The 25,767-nt window shown below is 39.3% G+C and overlaps 2 protein-coding genes across 6 annotated transcripts in view; one reads left to right on the top strand and one right to left on the bottom strand.

Annotated features, from left to right (window-relative positions):
* Positions 1-920, bottom strand: part of dennd5b (DENN/MADD domain containing 5B) — a 41,220-nt gene extending 40,300 nt beyond the window's left edge. For 4 of the 5 annotated variants that reach the window (XM_056235731.1, XM_056235732.1, XM_056235733.1 and 1 more), the window contains exon 1: positions 562-913. In XM_056235731.1, the coding sequence (XP_056091706.1) occupies positions 562-670 (109 nt within the window). In that variant the 5' untranslated portion in view covers positions 671-913. Of the gene's footprint in view, positions 1-561 lie in introns of all 5 variants that reach the window. The other variant, XM_056235736.1, reaches the window with a different exon arrangement.
* Positions 921-9,400: 8,480 nt separating this feature from the next.
* On the top strand, positions 9,401-18,216 carry pkp2 (plakophilin 2). Its single transcript, XM_056235767.1, has 13 exons — positions 9,401-9,742; positions 10,348-10,421; positions 10,733-11,352; positions 11,588-11,732; positions 13,503-13,710; positions 13,899-14,076; positions 14,748-14,865; positions 15,206-15,370; positions 15,543-15,719; positions 16,780-16,933; positions 17,017-17,209; positions 17,315-17,402; positions 17,733-18,216. Exons 1-13 carry the CDS (start codon positions 9,562-9,564, stop codon positions 17,799-17,801), a joined length of 2,370 nt encoding a protein of 789 aa, XP_056091742.1. The 5' UTR covers positions 9,401-9,561; the 3' UTR covers positions 17,802-18,216.
* The last annotated feature ends 7,551 nt before the right edge of the window (positions 18,217-25,767 follow it).

Raw genomic sequence — 25,767 nt, 5'->3', positions numbered from 1 at the left:
TTAAGGCTAATAAATGTGTGATATGTAAAAAATATGGTTGTTTTCTCAAGACTCCGTTAATCATGTCTGACAGGATGAGTTAAATTCAATATGAAACCATCTTGTAGTCTCAATAAATTGGAATTAATGCTACAGTTTGATCGTTTTTATAAAAAAAATGTCTGCCACATTTTTCTATCTTGGTATGGTGACTTGAGTGGTGTGAAATTAAACAAATTTTGTGAGAAATTTTAACCCAAATATAGGCGAAAACCATGGAGCATGTTAAACAGATTAATCCAAAACAATTCACATAGGCTACTAAATTTTGTAGCATATGTCTCAATTATATAATTTCTTAGGGTCCCGTGTCAAATTTAAGTCTGCTATTCCCAGCCAAGCTTATTAATATATTAGATGTATACATTCCTAAAGTCCTAATATCAGTATAATGTGATTCAATAGGGCTCATAAGAAATCAGTGCACGTCAGCTCGTGTTCATTATAGCCTAACGTTACCTGCTGACTGTGGTGTGTTTACCATCACCCTACAGTGTATAAAACACAATAACTCAGTCTTACCTGCCAAAGCATCGGGCTCTAGACCAGTTTCGTTGTCTATTCCGCATATGATGAAGTAATGTGCGAAGCGACAGGGCGCTGACCCAGAGCCGCTCATAGTCGCGCTCATCTCGGCTCGAGCTGATCCGCTTTGTCCCCGTTTGTTATACAGACCCAGCCAGCTCCATGTCCAGCGTCCCCAGGCAAATGAACTGAACCAAAGCGAGGTTGTAATAAAGACTAATCGCTATGTTTTCTTCGTGCAGTAAGCTTCGGAAAGCCGTCTATGACTATCTAGTTTGGTTTGAAGAGCGTTTGCTGCCGAGTCTGCGAGTTGTAGCTGCTTTCACGAGCGCACTCACACTGCTCGCGCACTGACGCACCGCTTCAGCTGATCACACTCAGCCAATCCAGTCCTTTCAAATGTTTGACCACAAGTATTTGTCTTGGAGAGAGAGAGCGATGTGCAGTGATGTACGCATTATCTTTAAAATGTTATGATTCACCAGAATATATATTTTTCATATATCAATATATTTTTATTATTTTATTATACATCAGATTATCTAAGAAAAATATTTTTATTTGCTCATGTAGTGTTTTAATACATTTCTGATTTGGACCAATGTAGGCCTAATAGGCTAAGTTATAGATAGGCTAGATAAATAAATAATACAACCGTGTCAAAGTGTTTGTTATATTATAATCCTTCTTAATAAAAAGATGCCATAAATCAAATATTTTAAATACAGTCTTTATGTTGATTCTACGTTAATTTGGAGATTCAATGTGATATGATGTTTTACAATATAAAAAATATATTACAAGTTTTACTGTTGGGTGCGATTGCTCGCAATTAATTGGGCTACAGAAAAAATGTGTTTAATTAGTTAATTGATTGACAGCACTGGTAGGCTATATTTCTGAGCGATATAGGCTATAACAACATAACTTACTGTTTTAAATATTGCATATTAAGTTGAATAAAGCAGAACATTTTTGAGTGAGAGGTGGTAACAGTTTATGAAAAGTTTCTGATTTCTCGCCAGAGGATGAAATGTTGATCAAAAATACAGAATAATAAAAATATAATAGTTGCAAATGGTATTACAGCCAGATGGCACCAATCTGCCAATTTGAATTAAATACTGTATATCCGTTTCCACAAATGTTCAGGTATACTGGGCCTAAGATCAGCTAAATTACTTTGAAGATATATTCACATTTTGAAGCTAACTTATTTTTTACCTACTGTTTATATTTGCATATTGTGACATAGGAAGAAGTCTGAAGTCAAATCTATTTTTAAGTGTAATGCATGTAGACAATAACCCTGATTTCTGTTTTTTGTGCACCATCAGTCCTCCAGTAATAGTCAGGATGAAAAGAGAGTTTTGACACGAAAAGCAGCCTAAGTCAGGCTCCTACAGTCTATGGTCAGGCTCAGCAAGTGCAGGCCCAATCTACAGCAGTATAGAGAAAAACGCCAATGGTAAATGAATCACAGAGCTCTGTGCATCAAATATTCTACAGCATTTTTACCTAAATATGGGTTTCCATTAATGAGGACTTAATTAGGAGAACTTTCTTCTCCCTAGAATGATGTGTCATGAATTACCATTAGCAAAAATCTACTGCATCACACAGGGCATGATATCGTCAAGCTCGGTCAGGGAGGATTTGTAATTTGACTTTTAACATTCAAAATTGTTTGATCTCACTGTCCATTTCAAGTCCTTTCTTGTTGTGTGGAACATGTGGCAATAAAATTGGCAAAAAGCAGAAGAACTCGGTATGCATCAACATTGTAAGAAGATATTTTTTTCACAGTTTTACATTGTAAACAATTTGTCCACGACTGGACTAAATCTTTATTTGAGAAAGCAGCTCCATCTAACAAAATGGTCTCTCTTCTAGCCTGCTCATCCCTCACCCCTTCCATTAGAGCTCAGCCTATTAATCCTGATCCTTTTAATGTTCACGATTAATTACACAAAACTGTGCAATTTATTAGGCCTACTTCTTTTTTTAATCGCTTGACAATTACATAATAAAATAATTTTTACATATCCAATTCAAATATTATCATATTTAAATATATATCTGAAATGAAAAAATGATAGAAAACTAAATAAGTTAAACAATAATAATAATATAGCTTTAACTGGTTATGTCATTATGCATTACTGTAGTAATATAGCAAATAGCAAATATCTATGCTCATTCAACATAAATCTGCTATGTAGGCTATTAAATATTGTGCTATGTAAAATATTCATGATATGAAATGTTATATCATCCACAGATAAATTCAGCATATGGCCAGATTATTACAATAACGCCCTCTGTTGGTTAAACTAATGTGTTGCTGCCTCTGCATTTGTGTGTAATTTCTCAGTAATCTCTCTCAGTGTTTTCCAGTTTGCTTTATAATATGATGATAAATAAAATAAAACAAGCTGTGAAGTCCATCACTTACTGTAAGGTGGTTGTAACAGGGGTCAGTTGTAACAATTCCATCTGTCCAATCAGGAACTAGTTACAAATCACCTGATTCACTTCACACAGGCTTAGTTTAGTTCTTATTCCACATGTGATAAAGTAGAGCCCTGTGGCAGACACAGCACATGTTAAAGTGGAAAAAACAATTTTGAGGTAAGAAAGTAACTTTTTTTACTTTTTTTGTTTTTGTTATGGGAATTTCTGCTTTGTAGTTAAACTCATCAAACTTTTTTTATGTTTATTGTGTGTCTGTGTAGATATTTTCCATGCAGTTGTTAGTGCTAATTTTTTTGCCTGTTAGCTGTAAGGTGAGCTATTCATGGCTACATGAATCTGGGTTAGTTGTAACAACAAGACTCTGGGTTAGTTGTAACAACAATGAATTAAAATTTATTAAAATTGTATTATGGCCAATACTATAGACTGACAGTAACAACCGTGCTTACACAAATAGAATGTTCAAGTTCAATTTATTATGGTCAATTACTATGACAGAGTAACAACAGAGTCACACACACACACACACACACACACACACACAATTCAATTCAATTCACCTTTATTTATATAGTGCTTTTTACAATACAGATTGTATCAAAGCGCTTCACAGTGATAACATGAAAACAATATCAAAAACAATATAACAAAGTTTGTTTCTAAAAGAAAATTGCGTCAACGTCCACCTAAGTAAGGCAGATCAATAATATTATTGAATATTAAATGTCCCCAACTAAGCAAGCCAAAAGCCAAGGCAACAGTGGCAAGGAACCAAAACTCCATCAGGTGACAGAATGGAGAAAAAAACCTTGGGAGAAACCAGACTCAGTCGGGGGGCCAGTTCTCCTCTGACCAACGAAGGAACAGTGCATGATTCGGGCAGCATTACAAGTCAGATTGGAATCGGAACATTTAGAGTATTTGTCCATTTCCATCTTTTGGAAGTCCAAGTAATCACGCCGGTATTAAGACGAGTTGTTGAGGATCAGTGCCGTCCACCATAGAGAGTCCATATCGCCCGTGCTGAGTCGTCACTTCACAGGCTTTGTGATTGGAGCATCTGAAGTCTCCGTGAGAGGCTGGATACAAACTGGGGCTGACGAACGCCATTTTCTGTCCCGAGATAACAGCAGAAAAGCAAAAAGGGAAAATAATTAGCGTAGCTGCTGTTCATAGTGATGATTTCCATAGCACAGTCGTAAATGATAAAACATGAAGACAGTGACTCTTGCGTCCCAAAATCACCCCCCTCCGTCCCCCACTCAACTCAGCCCAGCTTTCTGACCTCTACGTCCCTCCTGCTGCTGAGACCTAACCACAATCTCACAATCTCTCCGCAACCCAGCCATACGCGCCAACCCGTTGACTAAGGCTGTCGAGCCCCACTGGTGCGTGAATAGGCAGTTTCAGTGGACAACGGTTCCGTATGGCATACTACCTACCGCAAAACACAATATCTGCCCAACCACCCGTCATTCACGCAATATATACAGGAACGTAATGACTGTAAATACTATGCAACCTATACAAATAACCTACAGTCTCTTCAAGTTTTATAGTATTAAATGCATTTGATCTGATTCAGCAGTGGTATAAAAGGTAAGCATTATGTAAATGCTTGGCTAAAGAGATGCGTCTTTAATCTAGTTTTAAACTGGGACAGCGAGTCAGAGCCTCGAACAATATCAGGAAGGCTATTCCAGAGTTTAGGAGCTAAATGTGAGAACGCCCTCCCTCCTTTAGTCGACTTAGATATCCTAGGAATGACCAGAAGCCTCGAATTTAGTGATCTTAAAGAACGCGATGGATTGTAGGGCGATAAAAGGTCCATTAAATACACAGGAGCTAAACCATTTAGGGCTTTATAGGTCAGTAATAGTACTTTATAATTGATACGGAACTTGATAGTGTAGAAATGATAAAATTGGTGTTATATGATCATATTTTCTTGACCTAGTAAGAACTCTAGCGGCTGCATTTTGCACTAACTGTAGCTTGTTTATTGAGGATGCAGGACAGCCAGCTAATAAGGCATTACAGTAATCTAGTCTCGAGGTCATGAATGCATGGACTAACTTTTCTGCATCAGAAACAGATAGCATGTTACGTAATTTCGCAATGTTTCTAAGGTGGAAAAAGGCTGTTCTTGTAACATTGTCATGTATTTGTCTCTTGTTTTGTGTGCAAACACATGGCCGGTTGTTTTGGGCTATGTGTTGGCATTGTCTTGTGTTTTACCTGGTTTCCTTGTTAATGTTGTATCAGTGTCACCTGTGATTGTGATCATGTGTCCTTACCATGCCCCTTGTTCCCTCGTTAGTATTGATGTTCATCAGTGTCACCTGTACCTTTTGTGATGTGTTCTATGTAAGCTCCCGGTGTTTGTTCCTCAGTGCTGGTTCGTCTTGTTAACAGTCGGTTCTGTAAGTATTGTGCTCTGTCTGTGAAAGTTCCAGTTCCTATTTGTGGTCAAGTCTAGTTATTGTCTGAGTTACTGTTTGTTTGCCCCATCGTGGGTCTTTGTTTTCCGTTTGTAATAAACCGTGTTTTGTAAAATTACTGTCTGCGCTTGGGTTCTATTTAGCGTAACGTGACAGAATGAACCAGCCCATTTGAACCCAGCAGACAGTCGACTATGTCTTGTTCCGCCAGTAGCCAGTTGGGTGACCAGGAGCGATGGTGGCAGTCGACCATCGAGGACATGAGGAGGGGCAAGATTCCGTTTCCTCCCCAGGGAGAGAGATCCCTGGAGAGATATGCCCAGGGCCTAGAGGAGAAGAGAAATTTTACGCCGGAGGTCCTCCTAAACTCCTATTTCATCGCGGGGCTCAATGTACCACCTCCGCTGGCTGAACGGCAGGGGCTGATCCGACGCCCATTTCGAGAGGTAGTGGACCATGTGCGTCGAAAGGAGCGGCAGGACCCCACAATGACGTTGTCAGCTTCTGCATTACCAGCGATCCCGGAGAGTCGCGTCCTAGCCACGACAACGCTTGGCGCCCACGTTCTCGCTGCTTCGACGTTGGCGGGGGGTCCTTCAGCCTTGGCTGCGGGGATCACGGTACCGATCCTAGGTCCGGCTATGGCTTCTGCACCGCGGTCAAAGAGGAGGAGGAAGAGATCGTCGGGTTTGCCGTCTCAATCCCTGCCCGGCTCCGTGCCGATTCTTCAGGTTGCTTCTGACAGTCTGGTCCACGCTAAGGCAGATGGGAGAGTGACCAAGTCCAGCCCTGTCCCAGCTGTGGAGTCTAGTTCTGTCCACGCTGTGGTAGATGGGAGAGTGACCAGGTCCAGCCCTGTCCCAGCTGTGGAGTCTACTACTGCCCACGCTGAGTCGTCTGTGGCACCCCCTGTCCCAGTTCCGTTGCAAGTTGCAACGCCCCCAGTTTTGGGTTCTGTATCGTCTCCTCTGCTTGCTGCCACAACATCTGTTGTTTCCCCGATTACCCCTGTTCCTGTTGTGCCCCGACCTGTCCCCCCCAAGACTGTACCTCATGTGTCTCCACCCAGAACTGCCCGGTTTTCGTGTCCTCAATCAGTGCCCATGTCCAGTGAATTTAGGACTTTTGTTCCACCCACCCACCCTGGACCTCCACCTACGAACTCTTTTGTTCCCCCACCCCCCCTCCCTCATGCGTTATTTTTGTGTCATCACGATCCTACTGTTATGTTTTCGTGTTTGCCACTGTTAATGGTTATGTTTTGTTGGTTTATGTCTAGTTTACAGTCGGTTATGTCCCATGTGGAGCGTCTGGTAGCCGCTCCGTAAGGAGGAGGTTGTGTCATGTATTTGTCTCTTGTTTTGTGTGCAAACACATGGCCGGTTGTTTTGGGCTATGTGTTGGCATTGTCTTGTGTTTTACCTGGTTTCCTTGTTAATGTTGTATCAGTGTCACCTGTGATTGTGATCATGTGTCCTTACCATGCCCCTTGTTCCCTCGTTAGTATTGATGTTCATCAGTGTCACCTGTACCTTTTGTGATGTTTTCTATGTAAGCTCCCGGTGTTTGTTCCTCAGTGCTGGTTCGTCTTGTTAACAGTCGGTTCTGTGAGTATTGTGCTCTGTCTGTGAAAGTTCCAGTTCCTATTTGTGGTCAAGTCTAGTTATTGTCTGAGTTACTGTTTGTTTGCCCCATCGTGGGTCTTTGTTTTCCGTTTGTAATAAACCGTGTTTTGTAAAATTACTGTCTGCGCTTGGGTTCTATTTAGCGTAACGTGACAAACATATGCAATATGATTTTCGAAAGACAGGTTACGGTCTAGTATAACTCCCAGGTCTTTTACCGTAGAGGATAAAGTAACAGGACATCCTTCTATATTAAGGTTGTATTGTAAGTGGTTTTGTGGGTAGTTTTTTGGACCAACAAGTAATACCTCCGTTTTACCTGGATTTAGTAGCAGGAAATTACCCGTCATCCAGCATTTTATATCTTTAAGACACTCTGTCAATTTAGATAAGTTAGTGTTTTCATCTGGCCGTGATGAAATATATAATTGAGTGTCATCAGCATAACAATGGAAATTAATTCCATGTTTTCTTATAATATTACCAAGTGGCAGCATATATATTGAGAATAGCAGAGGGCCTAACACCGATCCTTGCGGCACTCCATAATCTACTGACGTTATCTTCGATTTTTCCCCATTTAAACAAACAAAATGCTAACGGTCCGATAAGTACGATCTGAACCAGCTTAATGCCTGTCCCTGAACACCAGTGTAGTTTTGTAATCGATCCAAGAGTATTTTATGATCGATAGTGTCAAACGCAGCACTAAGATCGAGTAGAACTAGTATTGAGATACAGCCTTGGTCAGAAGCTAAAAGTAAATCATTTGTAATTTTAACTAGCGCAGTTTCTGTGCTATGATGCGGCCTGAATCCTGACTGAAATTTTTCATACATCTCATTTTCTTGCAAGAAAGAGCACAATTGAGCGGACACAGTTTTTTCTAGTATTTTAGATATAAATGGAAGATTTGAAATGGGTCTGTAATTTGCTAAGTTATTTGGATCTAATTGCGGTTTCTTAATGAGAGGTTTTATTACTGCCAGCTTGAATATTTATATACACACACACACACTGTTCAAGTGTTCAATTTTATTATGGCCAATACTTACACTGGCAGTAACAAACATGCTTACAAACAATGTTTGTGTTCAAGTTCAATTTATAATGGTCAATTACTATGACTGAGAGTGACAAACACACTGAGACTAAGAGTGACACACACACATCAGTTATATTGAAAAGTCAGTGTTGAATAAAAACCTTTCAAAATATTTTTTTTGTCAAAATCCTTATTTCATTATGTTACATATCACCCCGGTGGATATCATAATGTTACATCTCACCCCAGGGTATGTTACAACTAACCCAGACTATGGGGTGAATTGTAACATTTCTCCTCGTGTTTGAAACTAAACCATGCATTTTCTGTTTGTGTTGCAAAGATAATAGCTATGTCATTTAATAGCAGACACTTGTAAATAGTTTGGATCACATTTTGAACACTGATTTCAAAGTACTAAAAGATATAGACAGAAAGGTCAAAATTGTTACAACCATCCCTGGTCTCCCCTATGTAATCGTCATTTTAACCAATGGCGGTGTTTCCAGAAGTTAGAAAACAGACGAATAACCGACAAACAATTTAAAAACGTAGTAGCCTAGACACAACAAATATAAATAAATAAATAAAAAATCCCACAAACACACACAGACAATAAATTCCGACTGTGTAAATTACGATTGTCGTAGATTAAGTAACTAAAATAATCTATTCAAATTAATTACAAAAAGTAAAAAAGTAAAGTCAGGTCACCTTCATTTATGCAGCCTATAGCGCTTTTAACAGATTGTTTCAAAGCAGCTTTACAGTGATAATAGGAAATTAAAGTAACAGAGATTGTTTTGGCTTTACAGCAGCTCTAAAATAAAGTTCTTGTCCAGCTAAAGTTAGTTTTTGATTGATTTGGGGGGTGGGGTGAACTAACCCTTTCAATGACCACTGACCACTGCTGACCACTGGTTGAGAACAACTGATCTAACCAATTGAGCTAAAAGCTATTGATAGATAAATATAGGCGACACTAGATTGCACTCAACAAATCTCTGTTGCATGTTGACAGAAATGGTTACCATGGTAGAGAGTAATTTACCTATACAAACTTTCAAGTGTGACGTCTCTGTTGTGGGAGGGGACGTGTCATATGACAGACAGGGTCCGAAAGGTTTTTGTACAGCACTACAATCAATGAAAAAACGCTGAGTCCACTGGCACACTCACTGCCAACTATTCCCCAGCTTTAGCTGAGTCCAGTGACCAGTCGATGTCCGCAGTGGAAACCTTCACCCACCTCCACGAACACAGGTGTTCAACCACTAAATATTCAGAAACACGATCTGTGAGAGGTGACGCATGTTTATACCACACCCTGTACACAAAGAACGAGCATAGCGCTGCCACACGCCCAACAGAGACTCAAAACACCTGACGCGTAATACCAACTCCATCTGCAATGGCGGTGGAGGCAGACTTTATGCGGTCTGTGTTGCCCGTTCAGGGCGCTTTTCACTCGGAAGACTCTTCTTTAGCTTTACCGCAGGCGGACAAACTCGCGAACACTCACCGGGTGAACAGACTACAGCAACAAGTGCAGCTCACTCTCTCTCGGAAAAGAAACAAACCGAAATTGCCAGGTATGTACAGTAGAATGAAACCGCATTATATAAAACAAACTATTTAGACTTATTTGGCTTGGAATAGGAATACATGTGTGTATATTTTATATTTCTAAAAAAATAAAGGATGTCAGTCAAATGTTTATGGTCAGCTGAGCTTTCACTGGTCCTTTGTTCTCAACTCTGTCCTTTCAATATCTCAGTTTGTGTTTAAAATAACATGCAAAAGAAAATAGATTTATTCTTTCTTTCTTTTGTATTGTACTTTTGATGTATACCATGGTACTGAATGAAAATGGTTTATATTCATATACTGTAATATTTACATAGTACTTCAAGGTACTTTGAAGAATATTCCAAGTCCAAATATAGCTATAAAATATATAATATAATAATATTTAATAAAATAACTATGCAATTTAATAAAATGTCCAAAAGTGTCCAAATAAACCCTTTTGTTACCTTTTTGGTAGTAGAGAAATGTGAACTCTACCTTAGTTTGTCAGAACTCACTTATTCAAACCTATTTAGTAGGATTTGTAAGTGAGCATGAGGAATATGTTTTCCAATATATCATATTGTATTGTATTGTAATTCGATTGTGTGTGTTTTGGGAGTTGCAGATTCATCTCTTCCAGACGGTCTGTCCAGCTGTCGTATTTCAAGTAGTTCATCTTTAGGAAGTCTACAGGTAAAGGTAAAAACTATTTTCCAGTGGGATAAATGTGTTCTTTAAACAATAGTTCGCCCAAAAATGAAAATTCTGTCATCATTTAGTCCATGCAATGAAAGTGAATGGTGACTAGGGCTGTCAAGCTCCAAAAAAGGGAGGCAAAAAGCTCCTTAAAGGTAGTATAAAAGTAGTTCATACAACTTGTGCACTATATTCTACATCATCTAAAGCTGTATGATAGGTTTGTGTCCACAATTGTCAATGCCTTTTGGGTGAACTATTCCTTTAATATCACTAAATTCACTTGAGATAATAACACACACTATACTTTGCAGCGGATCTCCGTCAATCATGAATCTACAAGGTCGTTGCGGATGGTTGACCGATCTCAGTGGTCAAGTGCCGAGCCGCCTCGATTTCACAGAGGCTATGGAAGCTTTCGTTACACCACCAAAAGAGCGGGTTTATGCTGGGGGACCAATTCTCTCACTCTCCCCTCGGCCCCTACAGACAACCATTCCCATATGAACAATCACCCTCTTCGTTACGCCCGCTCTGAGGTTCTGCGAAACCCGAGGTTGTACATTACCGGCCGGTCGGCTGTCACACAGCCCCCCAATATCTCTGTGAATGAGAACAATCACATAGATGATACAGATGAGGTGTTTTTAACCAGCACCCCACACAATGCTCCTGCAGAGAGGAACAGGATGGAGTTAGAGAAACACACCCTTCAGAGGACCCTCTGCAAGCCGAGAGAGGGGGGTTTCAGTGCTCACGAACAATCAGAGAACGTGTCCTGGCAGAGCCGCGTGCGGAAGCCGAGCCTGGGGTTTGTTGCAGGAAGACAACCCTCCCAATCTGGCTCACTGATCAGCATGGAGGAGCGGTCGGGAAGTTTAGTGAGGATAGAAAAGATGGAGGTCAAGCAACATTCAGTGACAATGTCAGCAAAGTAAGCCAGTAGTTTACACATTTTAGCTACTTAATCTTAGTTCTTGTGTTTTTACATTGTTTTTGAGTATTGAGATTTATTTTAGATTTGTTGTTTTAATATTACAGAAATATTAATGTAGTTTCTTATTAGTAATTAACACTTAGCAATAAAATATATACATATATATACTATTTTAGATTTTCTATTTTAGATGGAATGAACACTGTATTTCTGTCTTATGTCTGTGTTAAAGGAAAAGCAAACAAGGTGAACTTGGAACAGAGATGACATTAAAAGAGGCTGTAAATCTCCTGGAACAAGATAATATGGAAACACAAATCACCGCGGCAAACTTCATACAAAACCAATGCTTTAACAGTCCTGATGCCAAGAAAAAGGTAAGTGATACTTTACTCTAAAATAGCACATGCTGTTATGATCCATCCAAAAGATGATGAAATACAGTATCTCGCACAGTCCTTAATGTCTAGCCTCGATGGTTGCATTGATAAACACTTCTGACAAAATGAAACAATGAGTCATAGTACTACCATTGTCAGGAGGCACTTTAATTAAGAGGAAAAGGGGTGTGGAAGAAAGTGAGAGGAAAGTATTTAGTGTGGTTTACAATGCTGTCAGACAGTAAGTAATTAATATGACAACAGTGTTTCACACAGTCTTTGTAGAGTTATTTTTCTGCTGTTTATGTTCCTCAGTACTTGCCCTTTATAGACTTTAAAACATTATGACAAACATTAAAAGGATGGTTCTCATTAAAAGGGATGGTGTAGTCTAGTGGTTTAAGATACAAGCTGGGCAATTCATGAACTAACAGTGTTGAATCCTTTACGGAGCTCCGGGAGGATTGCCTGCATTTGCTTTGAATCCAACAACAGCCAAAAGTTTTAAATGCTAAAAGTGAATTTAGACATCACAACATTATAATGTACAGTATGAAAATGGATTTGCATTTTGAAATTTGTTAAAGATTACATTTAACAATGTTATTCAAATATTAGTGTTTTTAAAAATGAACTTTAAGTGAGCATTATATGATAATACAGGTAATATAAATGTAAAAAAAAAAAAAAAAAAATTAAATATCCAATATCAGTCAATTACGAGATATTTAAATCTCTAAAATTGGCCAATAACCAATATGGTACAAATATATTGTGCATCCCAAAAAAATAACACTTTTTTGCTTTGTGCATTAATTACAGTCTAGGAAACCAGCTTAGGAAAGTTTTAATGTACTACTGTATGTAGATGAACTATAATGTTAATAATCACAGAGCTACTTCCCCTGTACACCCATAACATTTATGAAAACTAGCCTGCAATTTATTCTGAATTGTCAGGGTTGTGACATTACAACCGTTAGCACATATATACACACACACACAACCCCCCATGTTTACATATCAACAGTAACTCAGCAACTTCGTCCTGATGAAAGTGTGAACTGCAGAGGTATGCAGAGGTTAACAAAGCCCAAGCATGAAAGGTCAATTACATACACTACCATTCAAAAATTTGGGGTCAGTATTTTTTTTTTCAGCAAGGATTCATTTATAATTTCACAAACACTTTACATTTTAAAATAAAAGCTGTTCTTTTGAACTTTCTACCCTGAATCCTGAAAAAACAAAACAAAAATATGTCTACAAAAATATTAAGCAGCACAACTGTTTTCAACATTGATAATGGTAAGAAATGTTTCTTGAGGAGCAAATCAGCATATTAGAATGATTTCTGAAGCATCATGTGACGCTGAAGACTGGAGTAATCATGCTGAAAATTCATCATCACAGGAATAAAGAAAACATGTAAATGCATTACAATAGAAAACATTTATTTTTAATTGTAATAATATTTCACAGTATTACAGTCTTAGTGAGCATGAGAGACTTCACAGAAAAACATTTAAAAAAAAGTCTTACAGCCTCCAAAATGTTAAAAAGTAGTTTAAGTTTTAAAGGTAAAGTAGCAAAAACAGGCTGTTTAATTAAGTGTCAGAAAGATTAATTAATTACCAATGTTTTGGTGCATGAACCTTGACTAACATAAGTAGACTTAAGGGAGAACAAATAAAATGCTGCAAAAGAGTAAAATTTGACCCATTTAAATTTTGAGGTTTCTTATTTTATCATGTTCCATCTGCTCAGGTACATTATCTTCAAGGCATCCCAAAGCTGCTGACGCTCATGCAGAATGAGAGCGAGGAGCTCCAGCGGTCTGCCGTCAACGCGCTCCGAAATATTGTTTACGAAAACAATGAAAACAAAATGGAAGTCAAAGACTGTGAGGGGCTTCCAGTGATCCTGAGACTGCTCAAGAAGAACCGAGACATCGAGACCCGACAGCAGCTCACTGGTAAGGGAGCCATTCCAAGTATTTTAGATTTGCGCCATATACTGTATTTCATTATGCAGCCAAACTTGACTTCACTTTAGCTGATCCTGCTGAAACTCCAGCCATGTCTCCAACTATGAAAACATCCAGATCTTGAAAGCGTGACCTCTACCCTTCCATTAATCTTGCAGATGTTATTCTCTCTCCAGGGCTACTGTGGAATCTGTCATCTCATGACTTTCTGAAAGAGCAGCTTGCTAGAGAAGCGGTCAAACCTCTCACAGACAGTGTGCTGGTGCCCTGCTCAGGCATTTCTGAAGGGGAAGACCCCAAGTTGGAGCTCCTCGCTGACCCTGAAACTTTCTACAATGCTACTGGCTGCCTGAGGTATTACCAACTGAAATACATTTACAAAAGGTTAAAAATGATTCATTTTGACAAGCCAGGCTGTTCTTAGTAGTGCTGGTACCGCTCAAGATGTGCTGTGCGTTATTAACAAACCAATTTTAAGTGTGTTTGGCACTACCATTCAAAGGTGTGGGGTCAGTAAGTCAAAAAATGATACTTTTATTCAGCAAGAATGCATTAAATTGATCAAAAGTGACAGTCAAGAAATTTGTAATGTTACAAAAAGATTTGTTTCAAATGTAATAAAAAAAAAGTGGCACAACTGTTTCAACATTGATAATAAAAAATGTTTCTTATGCTTACAATCAGTATATTAGAATAAAGGATAATGTGACTGGAGTAATGATGCTGAAATTTCAGCTTTGTCATCACAGAAATAATTTACATTTTAAAATGTATTTAAATAGACAAGTTATTTTAAATGGTAATTATATTTCACAAACTGTTTTTACTGTATTTTGGTTTAAATAAATGCAGTCTTGCTGAGCATAACATACTTTTTTTCAAAAACTAGAAAAGAAGTCTGACCCTAACTTTTAAACTTTAGTGTAGATACTTATTTATTCAGATCATTGCACTTTGCATTGCATTTTTCCATAAAAGGTGTTTTTAAATAACAAATAAATCTTTTTTTATATATATATATATAGAAATTTGAGCTCAGCCGGTCCAGATGGACGTAAAGCCATGCGGGACTGTGAGGGTCTCATTGAGTGCATCATCTACTATATCCGTGGTACCATTGCAGACTATAAACCTGATGATAAGGTACTTACATGAAATCCCCATCTTTAGCAACAGCAACACTGAGTCTTTCATTTTTATGTCTAATTATTAAAGAGACCATATCACAAGGAATCCAATTTTCCTTGATCTTTTAAGATAAAAGAGCTCGATGTACCTGTACATTAAAACTTTTTATAGCTTTCAGAACACATTTTCAAAAACGGAAAAAAGGATTATTGAAACTAAGCTACTAAAACAACTCGCATTGTGGCACAAAATGTGTCCAGATTTACTTCAATGTTATATTTGTTCCCAAATATTTTATTATCTAATGTGATCCAGAGTGATTTTTCCAACTGAATGATTAATTCTTGTTTTCCAGGCCACAGAAAACTGTGTGTGCATCCTGCACAACCTTTCTTTTCGGTTTGAATGTGAGGTGCCTCGTGTGGATTCCCCGCTGATACAACAGCCCAAACAGAATCTTAATGCAGAAACTAGCAACCAAGGCTGTTTCATTCTCAACAGTCCCAAAAACTTTGAGGAGGTTAGTATTACAAAAAAGTATTTCAAATTCAAACTTGGCTGATTTAATAATATAGCTGATGTAATTTTGTATATTGAGTGTAAGACTGACCAAAATACCCATCCCTAATGCAAAGGTAGTGGTGTAGAAAAACAAATTGACCTCATATGTGGCATCATATGTTGTGGCTCAGGAAGCAGATACAGACTATCCTCTACTCGAGGAGAAAGGCAGCCCTAATGGTGTGGAGTGGCTCTGGAGCGCCATCACCATCCGCATGTATTTCTCTCTCATTGCCGTCAGCACAAACCAACACACAAAACAGGCGTCCATTGGAGCACTGCAGAACCTCACAGCTTGTTCTGGAGAGGTATGATCTGGAAATCAGCTTCATTAAAAGAACTATAATCAGCACTGACTACAATTACATTCGGGCTTAGATTAAAGGGTTAGTCCACCCAAAAATGAAAACCTTTCATCAATTACTCACTCTCATGTCATTCCAAACACAAATGAAGATCTCTTTAATGAAATCTGAGAGATTTCTGTCCCTCCATTGAAAGTCTATTCACTCAAAACTCTGACTAGGGTTGTCACGGTACAAACATTTCAGTAGTAGGTCCCAATACCAGTAAAATTTCACGATTCTCGTTACCAATTATTTCCGTACCAGAGCAAAAACTGTTGAATTAACTAAAAATATTGTCCTGTTTTGACTCGTCCATTGGTTATCACTGTCAATCAACCCAGTTTCCAATTCAATCGCTCATTTAAATGCGGTTGTCAATCCAGAAACTTTGCAGTGTACTTGGCAGCATGAAAAACTAAACTTGTATTCAGATTATGAATGGTACTAAACAGAAAGAGAAGAGCCCCACCTTCATTATCACTAAGGCTGTCAATCTCTAAAGCGCAAGCTCACTGAATTCTGCACTCGTGCGAAAACTCCCGTTACAATAAAAAAGCTTGTACAATGAATCAACACATTTGATTTTGATTGGCCTCAATGCTTGTAAAAATGTGCTGTAAATCGAAATCTTTCCAAGGAATTTCAGAAGACAAAAAAATCTGGAAGCTTAAACGTGCTACGTAACATACGAGGATGAACCTCATTGTTTCTCATGCGTCAAGCATGCTTGAGACTTCTTTTACCAAATTTAGTGCTTTGCTGATGTACGTTCGCTGATCAATGTTTATATGTGAATAAAAGCCTAAATTAAATCTGTTTATCATGTAAAGCAATCGTGTCTCTCCAGAAGACATGGATTAAATCGTTTTATGAGCTTTTTGAAGCATGCGAGTTTTTGGTGAATAAACTTTCAATGAAGGGACAGAAATCTCTCAAATTTCATTAAAAACACCTTCATTTGTGTTCCAAAGATGAACATAAGTCTTATGTGTTTTTTTTATTGTCTTTGTATCCCCATTAGATGTCCCAGGCCATCGCACACTTCATCTTGCACAAGGAGGGAGGCCTATCTCAGGTGAAGAAGATGCTTCAAGAAGGAGAAAAGGAAGAGATCAGAATATCTGTGTCACTGCTAAAAAACATCTCTCGCTACCAAGAACTGCATGCTGATATTGGTGAGCTGCCATTATATACCAATATACGCAAACGGCACATAGCAGTTTTTTCAGGGATAAAAAGCTAATGAACATCTCTACAGTTAAACAGGTGCTGCCGGAGCTGGTTGCCATCCTCCCAAACACTGACCGAAGTGTAGAGCAGCCAATAGAGGTAACCGTGACGATATGTCACATCCTCATCAATCTGAGCAATGCGTCTGTATTGAACACCACTGCCATCATAGACCAAGGAGCGTTACCCAAGATCATCAGCATCAGCACCAAAGACAACGGGTACGGTTTCATTTTCAGATATGTAATAAAACTCACAATAAAAGTCATGTATGTTCAGTTATATGACTTGTTTAATTTATACATTTAATTTTCAACTAAATATAGGTTTGGACCCACACGGGCGGGCCAAGCGGCCTGTATTTTACTTCATACCCTGTGGAGACATTCAGAGCTGCATAGCAGTTTCAAGAAGGTGAGATTACTACATGTTTGCATCCCATAGTGTCCATGAAGTAATAGTGTTATTCTCAAATATTTTGGAGCAAATAAATAAATAAACAAACTACAGTATAACAGTCAAAGATCATTTTAGGGCGGCTACTCAAAATATTAAGTGTTTACAATGAAGAAATGAATGCAATTAATCATCTTGCTGCCTCCTTGGAAGTTTGCTGAGGGCCCCTGGTTGAGAACCACTGATCTATAAAGCGCTCAAAACTGAATTCACATATTAGTCTCTCAGATTTTGACTTTCACGTCATTATATATTTACTCTTATCATCTGTTTTTCAATCTATGGCAGGCTGGTTACAGGAAAACAGACTTCATAAACAACAGGACAGTAAAGGCTGTGAATTCTGCTCGTGATTAATGGGACCTGGAAATGAATTGCAAAGAAATGGCTTTTCACCTGTTTTCTTTAGAAAGATTAAAAACGGTGCTAATATCATGACTTTGGTGTTTGTATATGTGTTTTGTCTTAATTTAATACTTATATTATTATGCGTTTTGATAATAGTTGTAATAGATAATAGTCGAATTTACACACTTTGGTTTTATTTTATTTTTTTACTGATCTTTTTACGATTTTTACTGCCTTTGGTCTGTTTAAATAGTAATATTAAAAGCACTTTTATCTACAAAGCTACTTTTTGTGTATCTGTTTTAATTTTGTTGTTGTTGTTTTTCTTTCTTTTGCAATGGGTAGTAACTTCCTAGCCTTGTGTATTGAAACACTGTATAATATTTTAATATTTTCAAATAAACTACCATATTTTCTCCAGTCACTGAGGGGTTAATGTCTGTTTGTTTACTATGGATTGCTACTTCCTGCTCAGCTACTGTTCGGACGCTCTTGCTTACTGCTCCGTGCTTTCCTCTATCGCTTTTATATTTTTTATCGCTCCATCGCTTTTATATTTTTATATTTGATCTCCTTTTATCACCTAATTTTAACTTCAGCAAATCAGCACAGTGCTCAAACGCTTGATTACTACAAAAAAAAAAAAGCAGAATTCTTTTCTCCGACCAGCCTCCCTCTGAAAGCTTACATTCCGGGGAAGGGAAAACACAACTGCAAAAGGATAAGAGAAAATGCCTCTTCTGGAATCTACTTGCTGCACTAACTGCCAGAGACTTTTACAAAGGACTACACTTCTTGAAACAAAGTTACTTGTGGGACCACCAAACCAGACGGAACACAACAGAGCTTCGTCATGGACGCCCTCAGCATACAGCCGGTGAGTCCCATAAATCTAGTGCTCCACGACAGGCCATACTGAGTGTAGAGAAACAAGCCGATCGACTTACAAATCGATGGCACAAACAGGGAGCGAGACCCAAAGGCACTCGAGACATCAGATTGTCACGAGCATCACATATTGCTGCAGTAGCATCCTCTACCCCAGATACGGCTCTGACAAGGATTGCAAACACTGGTCTCCTACCAACGCCTATACATCTTGAGAACAGATTTGAAGTATTAATGAATGAAGAATCCCCGAATGTGATCGAACACAGACTGAATCAGCCAGTAGCTAACACTGCTAACTGGCGCTCAAGGTCGAGCAGACAGCGGCACTCAGCTCAGAGCGCAGCCGAGCACAGGACTCTGATAGTGGGGGACTCCATAATCAGAAACATTATCAGCAGGGATACAACTACGTGCTGCCTTCCACAAGCAACGACTTCTGATGTAAATAAGGAACTTCAGAACATTCTGATGAAACATAAGACTGCAAATCGACTCATCATTCATGTGGGGAAGAATGATATTCATAAAGAGCGGTCAGAACTCCTTAAGAAGGATTTCAATGAATTTTTTGAAACACTTAGACTGAAAGTTCAGACATTCATCAGTGGACCACTCCCAGCAAGAGGAACAAACAGGTTTTCACGGTTGCTTGGGCTCAACACATGGCTGCAAAAAACCTGCAATATAAAAGGAGTGAACTTCATTGACAACTTCAATCTTTTCTGGAGTCAGAGGCAACTGTTTCAACAGGATGGGCTCCACCCAAACAAACTTGGTTCAAGAGTGCTAAAGGACCATATCTACTTCTCCCTCAATCATCCTTCTGCAGTGTGTGCAAATCCACTCAACCTGAATGGCACACACACACACCTGGACACAGTATGAATGACCACAGGACTTTACTTCAGCACCTGAATGGACATGGGGTTGACATATCACACAAGGACAAGGAGCCACCATGCAGCCACAATAACTTCTGCTCACGGACACAATCTCAGCAGAGCCCTGCCCACAGAGCTCACCACAGACAGACATATTATATTAGAACTGCTCCAAGATTCAGCTCCCAAGGACGACTTTCTAGAAAACAGCGAGGGAAACCAGGACAGCATATTACAGCCTCCGATAACACCAGAGCAACAGCCCCTCTCCCCAGACACGTTATCCCTCTCTCCAGCATCTCCACTTCTGTGTTTCTCAGAGAAAATGGAAAAACTGGTGTATGCTGGAACCAAACTATCCCACTCTTTTGCTGCAAGCCCCCAGATGTCAACCAAAAAACGGCAGGCCCCACAACCACCAAAGCCTGCGGGCCCAGCCCCTCCTCCTGTGAGAGCTCTTCGGCCTCTGCCACAGCGCCAGGGCTCACACCCTCCTCCATCGGCTCGAGGTGAACCTAAAACAACTGATACCAGCTCTCAGTGATATGTGTCGGGTCCCCGCTATGATAACAGTAACTTTCTTAAATGTTTACATAACAAGCTGTAACCCAGTGTGCCTGAATCTTTCTCTATTGCTGTTCGATTACATGATAGAAAATCTAAGGATTTCAAAAGCCGTACAGCAAACCCATCTAATCTGGTGCCTATTACACGCCAAACTAAGATTGCTGTGGGGACAAAAAGTAAGACTGTTAAGTTAGCACTTTTAAACATCCGCTCACTTAAAAATAAATCACTTCTAGTCAATGACTTAATAACCACATACAACCTGGACTTTATGTTTCTAAATGAAACTTGGCTAGAAGACAGCTGCAGTGGAACAGTCCTCAGTGAAACATCCCCTCCTAACTTTACTTCTTTGAGTGTCTGCAGAGCGGGTAAGAGAGGCGGGGGTTTAGCTGCTCTTTTTAAAGACGTCTATGAATGTAAGCAAATATCATTTGGGAATTACCCGTCTTTCGAATATCTGGGTATATCGTGTTAAAAGGTGCTCCACGTATTTTACTTATCATTATTTACAGGCCTCCAAAATACTCTCCAGCCTTTGCTGAGGACTTTACAGAACTGCTATCAACAATTTCCTCAGAGTTTGACTGTTTTGCCATTGCTGGAGATTTTAACATTCACATAGATAATGCAGAAAACAATATGGCAAAAGTAATCAAAACTGTTTTAAAAACGTTTGATCTAACTCCGCATGTACATGGTCCCACACACAATCGTGGACACACTCTAGATTTACTTATCAGTAAGGGTCTAAACATCTCATCGATTGTTATTAAGGATGTAGCACTGTCTGATCATTTCTGTATTTTCTTTGATACATTGATCTCTCCTGCCATTGAAGCTAGATCTGTGTCTGTCAAGAAGAGATGCTTAAATGAGAACACTAGTGTGCTATTTATGAAGGCTATATCTTTAAAACCAAGCATATCTGCTGACTCTGGTGATTTTCTCCTTGATTCTTTTAACTCAAAAGTTAAAAGTAATTGATGATATTGCTCCTGTGAAAGTCAGGAAGAGTGGTAGACAAAAAGCACCTTGGAGAAACTCAACAGCTGTGCAAAATATGAAAAGACAATGCAGAAGAGCAGAGCGCATGTGCCGGAAGACAAAACTTGTAGTCCATTATAACATCCACAAAGACAGCATCCATGCTTTCAATGTGTAACTAGGCAAATCCAGACAGACTTTCTTCTCGAATATTATAAACAGTAACTTAAACAACACACGCACTCTTTTTGCTACTGTAGAGAGACTGACTAAACCCCCAAGCCAGATTCCCAGTGAAATGCTCTCAGACAGCAAGTGCAGTGAGTTTGCTTCTTTCTTCTCTGAGAAAATCAATAATATCAGAAAGTTGATCAGCACATCCTTGAGTTGCTCTGGGGTCAGACAGATCAGACCACAACCGGAGAAAGTAGTTACTATGTCTGTTTTCGAAGAAATTGAAGGCAAAATTTTGGAAGAAACCGTACAGCACCTTAAAACATCAACCTGCGCCCTTGACGCACTTCCAACATCTTTTTTCAAAAGTGTGTTAAACAGCTTAGTCAAGTCAAGTCAAGGTTTATTTATATAGCACAAATTTAACACAACCGTAGTTGATCCAAAGTGCTTTACAGTATAATAAAAATAAAAATAGAAAAAAAGAATAAAATGAAGTATCAAACCATTCAGTATATATACAAACAGCACATGCATAACGTAGAACACCAAGTTATTTAAAATACATACACAATATTACTCAAATGCGAGAGAGTAAAAATGGGTCTTTAAGCTGGAATTAAAAGCAACCAGAGATGGAGAGGTCCTAATAGTTAAAGGTAAATTGTTCCAGAGCTTTGGGGCAACTACAGAGAAAGCTCGGTCACCTTTTGATTTACACCGAGAGCGTGGGACAGATAAAAGTGACTGATCACAAGATCTTAGTGACCTAGAGGCTGTATATGGCCTAATAAGATCACAAATATAATCTGGTGCCGAACTATGTAGGGCCTTGTATGCAAAAATAAGGATCTTAAAATCGACTCTAAATTTTATTGGTAGCCAATGCAAGGAGGCAAGAACAGGGGAGATGTGATCCCTTTTCTTAGTTCCTGTCAACAATCTGGCTGCTGAATTTTGAACCATTTGTAACCGAGACAGTGTAGTTTGAGGTAGGCCAATGTCCAGAGAATTGCAGTAGTCCAATCGAGATGAAATTAGCGCATGAATCACATCACGACAGGATGAACTCAGACACACCTTCCAAACTCCCCCATAACGCTGAGGACACCGCTTTACAGGTGACACACACACAGGTGCTAAAGGCTCTGAAGCTGGTCAACCCCCGCAAGGCTGTGGGACCTGACGGAGTGTCACCCAGAGTCCTGAAGGCCTGTGCTGAGCAACTAGCAGGTGTGTACACAGACATTTTTAACCAGTCCCTGTTACAAGAGGTAGTTCCACATTTGTTCAAGTCCAGCATTGTGATACCAGTTCCGAAGAAACCTGACACTGCCACCCTGAATGACTTCAGGCCTGTGGCCCTAACACCAGTTGCCATGAAGTGCCTTGAAAAGCTGATATTAACTCATATAAATTCCTACATCCCAGACACTTTAGATCCAGTACAGTTTGCCTATCGCCCGAATAGATCAGTGGACGATGCAGTGGCCTTTGTTTTACACCACATACTTCAACATCTGGACTATAATAAAACATATGTCAGGATGCTATTCCTAGACTATAGCTCCGCCTTTAACACCATCCGCCCTGCAAAACTCATTGTGAAGTTAACAGACCTCGGACTGCCGGCCTCTATTTGTAATTGGATTTTGGACTTTCTTTTGAACAGACCGTAGGTGGTAAAGATGGGAGGGTTAACTTCAGGTAATATTACAATTAGCACAGGCACCCCCCAAGGCTGTTGCCTCAGCCCAAAGCTCTATACACTGTACACATATGACTGCGTCTCCACTCAGGACAGCTCACTCGTCATCAAATATGCAGATGACCCAACCATCTTGGGCCTTATTAAGGGTGGGGACGAGACAGGGTACAGGGAGCTGGTCAATGACATAATTGACTATGGAGAGGAAAATGACCTGTTCCTCCTTACAGAGAAGGTCCTCCCCTGCAAATATGAGGCAAACCACTGTAGAGCAAGGCCCTCTAATCCAATAATATACTCCAGTCGTCTCAGTAAAATATTATGATCAATGGTGTCAAATGCAGCACTCAGATCTAAAAGTATCAGGATAACGGAAGAGCCAGAATCGATAGACAATAGAATGTCGTTTGTAACCTTCAGCAGTGCTGACTCAGTGCTATACAGCGCTCTAAAACCAGATTGAAATGGGTCTAAAATATTAAAAGTATTCAGATAAGAGGTAAACTGTAACAGTGCAGCTTTTTCCAAGATCTTTGAAATAAAAGGTAGTTTAGAGATCGGCCGGTAGTTGTTCTGCACGGTGTGGTCGAGGTGATGTCCTTTCAATAGGGGCTGTACGATAGCATGTTTAAAACTTTCTGGGAAAACCCCGTTTATTAAAGAGCTATTTATTATAGCTAAGAGGATGGGGCAAATTGTGTCTAAAACTTCTCTGAACAGACGTCCAGGCAATACATCTGATTGACAGAATGTGAATTTCATCTGAGAGATAATGTTAAGTAATTGAGATGAAGACACTGGTTGAAAGTTTGTAAAACGACTGGATGTAAGGACCAGTTCAGAATGATCTATGTAAAGAGGAGAGAGGCATAATCTAATATCCTGTATTTTCTGAACAAAACATTCAGAAAATTGTGTGCACATCTCAAGATTCACATCAGGAACTGAACAACCCACAGGATTAAGAACCGAATGTATGGTTTTGAACAGAACTTTTGGCCTATTGGCATTTTTTTGCAATCAGGTTTGAGAAATATTTGGATTTTTCCTCACTAACAGAGTGTTGATATAGACTGTTAAGCAAGATTTCAAAATTTGGTAGGACACTTGAAGCCCATCCCTTTTCCACCTGCGCTCGGCCCTCCTGCACTCTTGTCTGAGAGCACTCTTGTCTGATTAGAAGCAGATCTCCTAGAAGTGGTAAATGCCTCACTTCTCTCTGGGAGTTTTCCAAACTCCCTGAAAACGGCAGTTGTCAAGCCCCTCCTGAAAAAGAGTAATCTGGATAAGACCATCTTAAGCAACTATAGACCGATCTCAAATCTTCCTTGCATAGGCAAGATCATTGAAAAAGTTGTCTTCAATCAGGTGAACAAATTCTTAAGCTTGAATGGATACTTTGACAATTTTCAATCTGGTTTCCGATCGCATCACAGCACAGAGACAGCGCTCATAAAGATAATAAACAATATTCGCTTAAATACTGATACAGGCAAATTATCAGTACTGGTACTACTCGACCTCAGTGCTGCATTTGACACTGTTGATCACGACATACTTCTTGACAGGCTGGAAAACTGGGTGGGGCTTTCTGGGATATTCCTAAAATGGTTCAGGTCATACTTAGGAGGGAGAGGTTATTATGTGAGTAAAGGAGACCATAAGTCTGAGTGGACATCCATGACTTGCGGAGTCCCTCAAGGCTCAATTCTTGCGCCACTCCTGTTCAACATGTATGCTCCCAATGAGCCAAATAATGAGAAAGCACCAAATTGCTTACCACAGCTATGCAGACGACACAAAGCTCTACTTAGCCCTATCGCCTAACGACTACAGCCCCATTGATTCCCTGTGCCAATACATTGATGAAGTAAATAGTTGGATGTGCCAAAACTTTCTTCAGTTAAACAAAAACAAAACTGAAGTCATTGCGTTTGGAAACAAAGATGAAGTTCTCAAGGTGAATGCATACCTTGACGCTAGGGGTCTAACAACTAAAAATCAAGTCAGGAATCTTGGTGTGTCTCTAGAGTCAGACCTTAGTTTCAGTAGGCATGTCAAAGCAATAACTAAATCAGCATACTATCATCTGAAAAATATTGCAAGAATTAGATGCTTTGTTTCCAGTCAAGACTTAGAGAAACTTGTGCATGCTTTTATCAGCAGCAGGGTGGATTATTGTAATGGACTCCTTTCTGGCCTTCCTAAAAAGACCATAAGACAGTTGCAGTTCATACAGAACGCTGCTGCCAGGATTCTTAGCAGAACCAGAAAATATGAACATATCACACCAGTCCTCAGGTCTTTACACTGGCTCCCAGTTACATTTGGGATTGATTTTAAAGTATTATTACTGGTATATAAATCATTTAATGGGCTAGGACCTCAATATATTGCAGATGTGCTCACTGAATATAAACCTAACAGATCACTCAGATCATTAGGATCACATCAGCTAGAAATACCAAGGGTTCACTCTAAGCATGGAGAGTCTGCTTTTAGCTATTATGCCAGCCGCAGCTGGAACCAGCTTCCAGAGGAGATCAGATGTGCTCCTACAGTAGTTACATTCAAATCCAGACTCAAAACACATCTGTTTAGCTATGCATTTACTGAATGAGCACTGTGCGAACGTACGACTATTTTTACTGTACTTTATTTTATTCTCAACTGTTTTAATTATTCTTATTTGTTTTGATTTTTTTAATTTCTTCTATGTAAAGCACTTTGAATTACCATTGTGTATGAAATGTGCTATATAAATAAA

Source organism: Rhinichthys klamathensis, unplaced genomic scaffold, assembly GCF_029890125.1.
Source record: "Rhinichthys klamathensis goyatoka isolate OS25496 unplaced genomic scaffold, OSU_Roscu_1.1 h1tg000430l_1, whole genome shotgun sequence".
Lineage (NCBI taxonomy): Eukaryota > Metazoa > Chordata > Actinopteri > Cypriniformes > Leuciscidae > Rhinichthys > Rhinichthys klamathensis.
The sequence above is the reverse complement of the archived record's forward strand: the minus strand, read 5'-3'. Positions and strand labels throughout refer to the sequence as shown.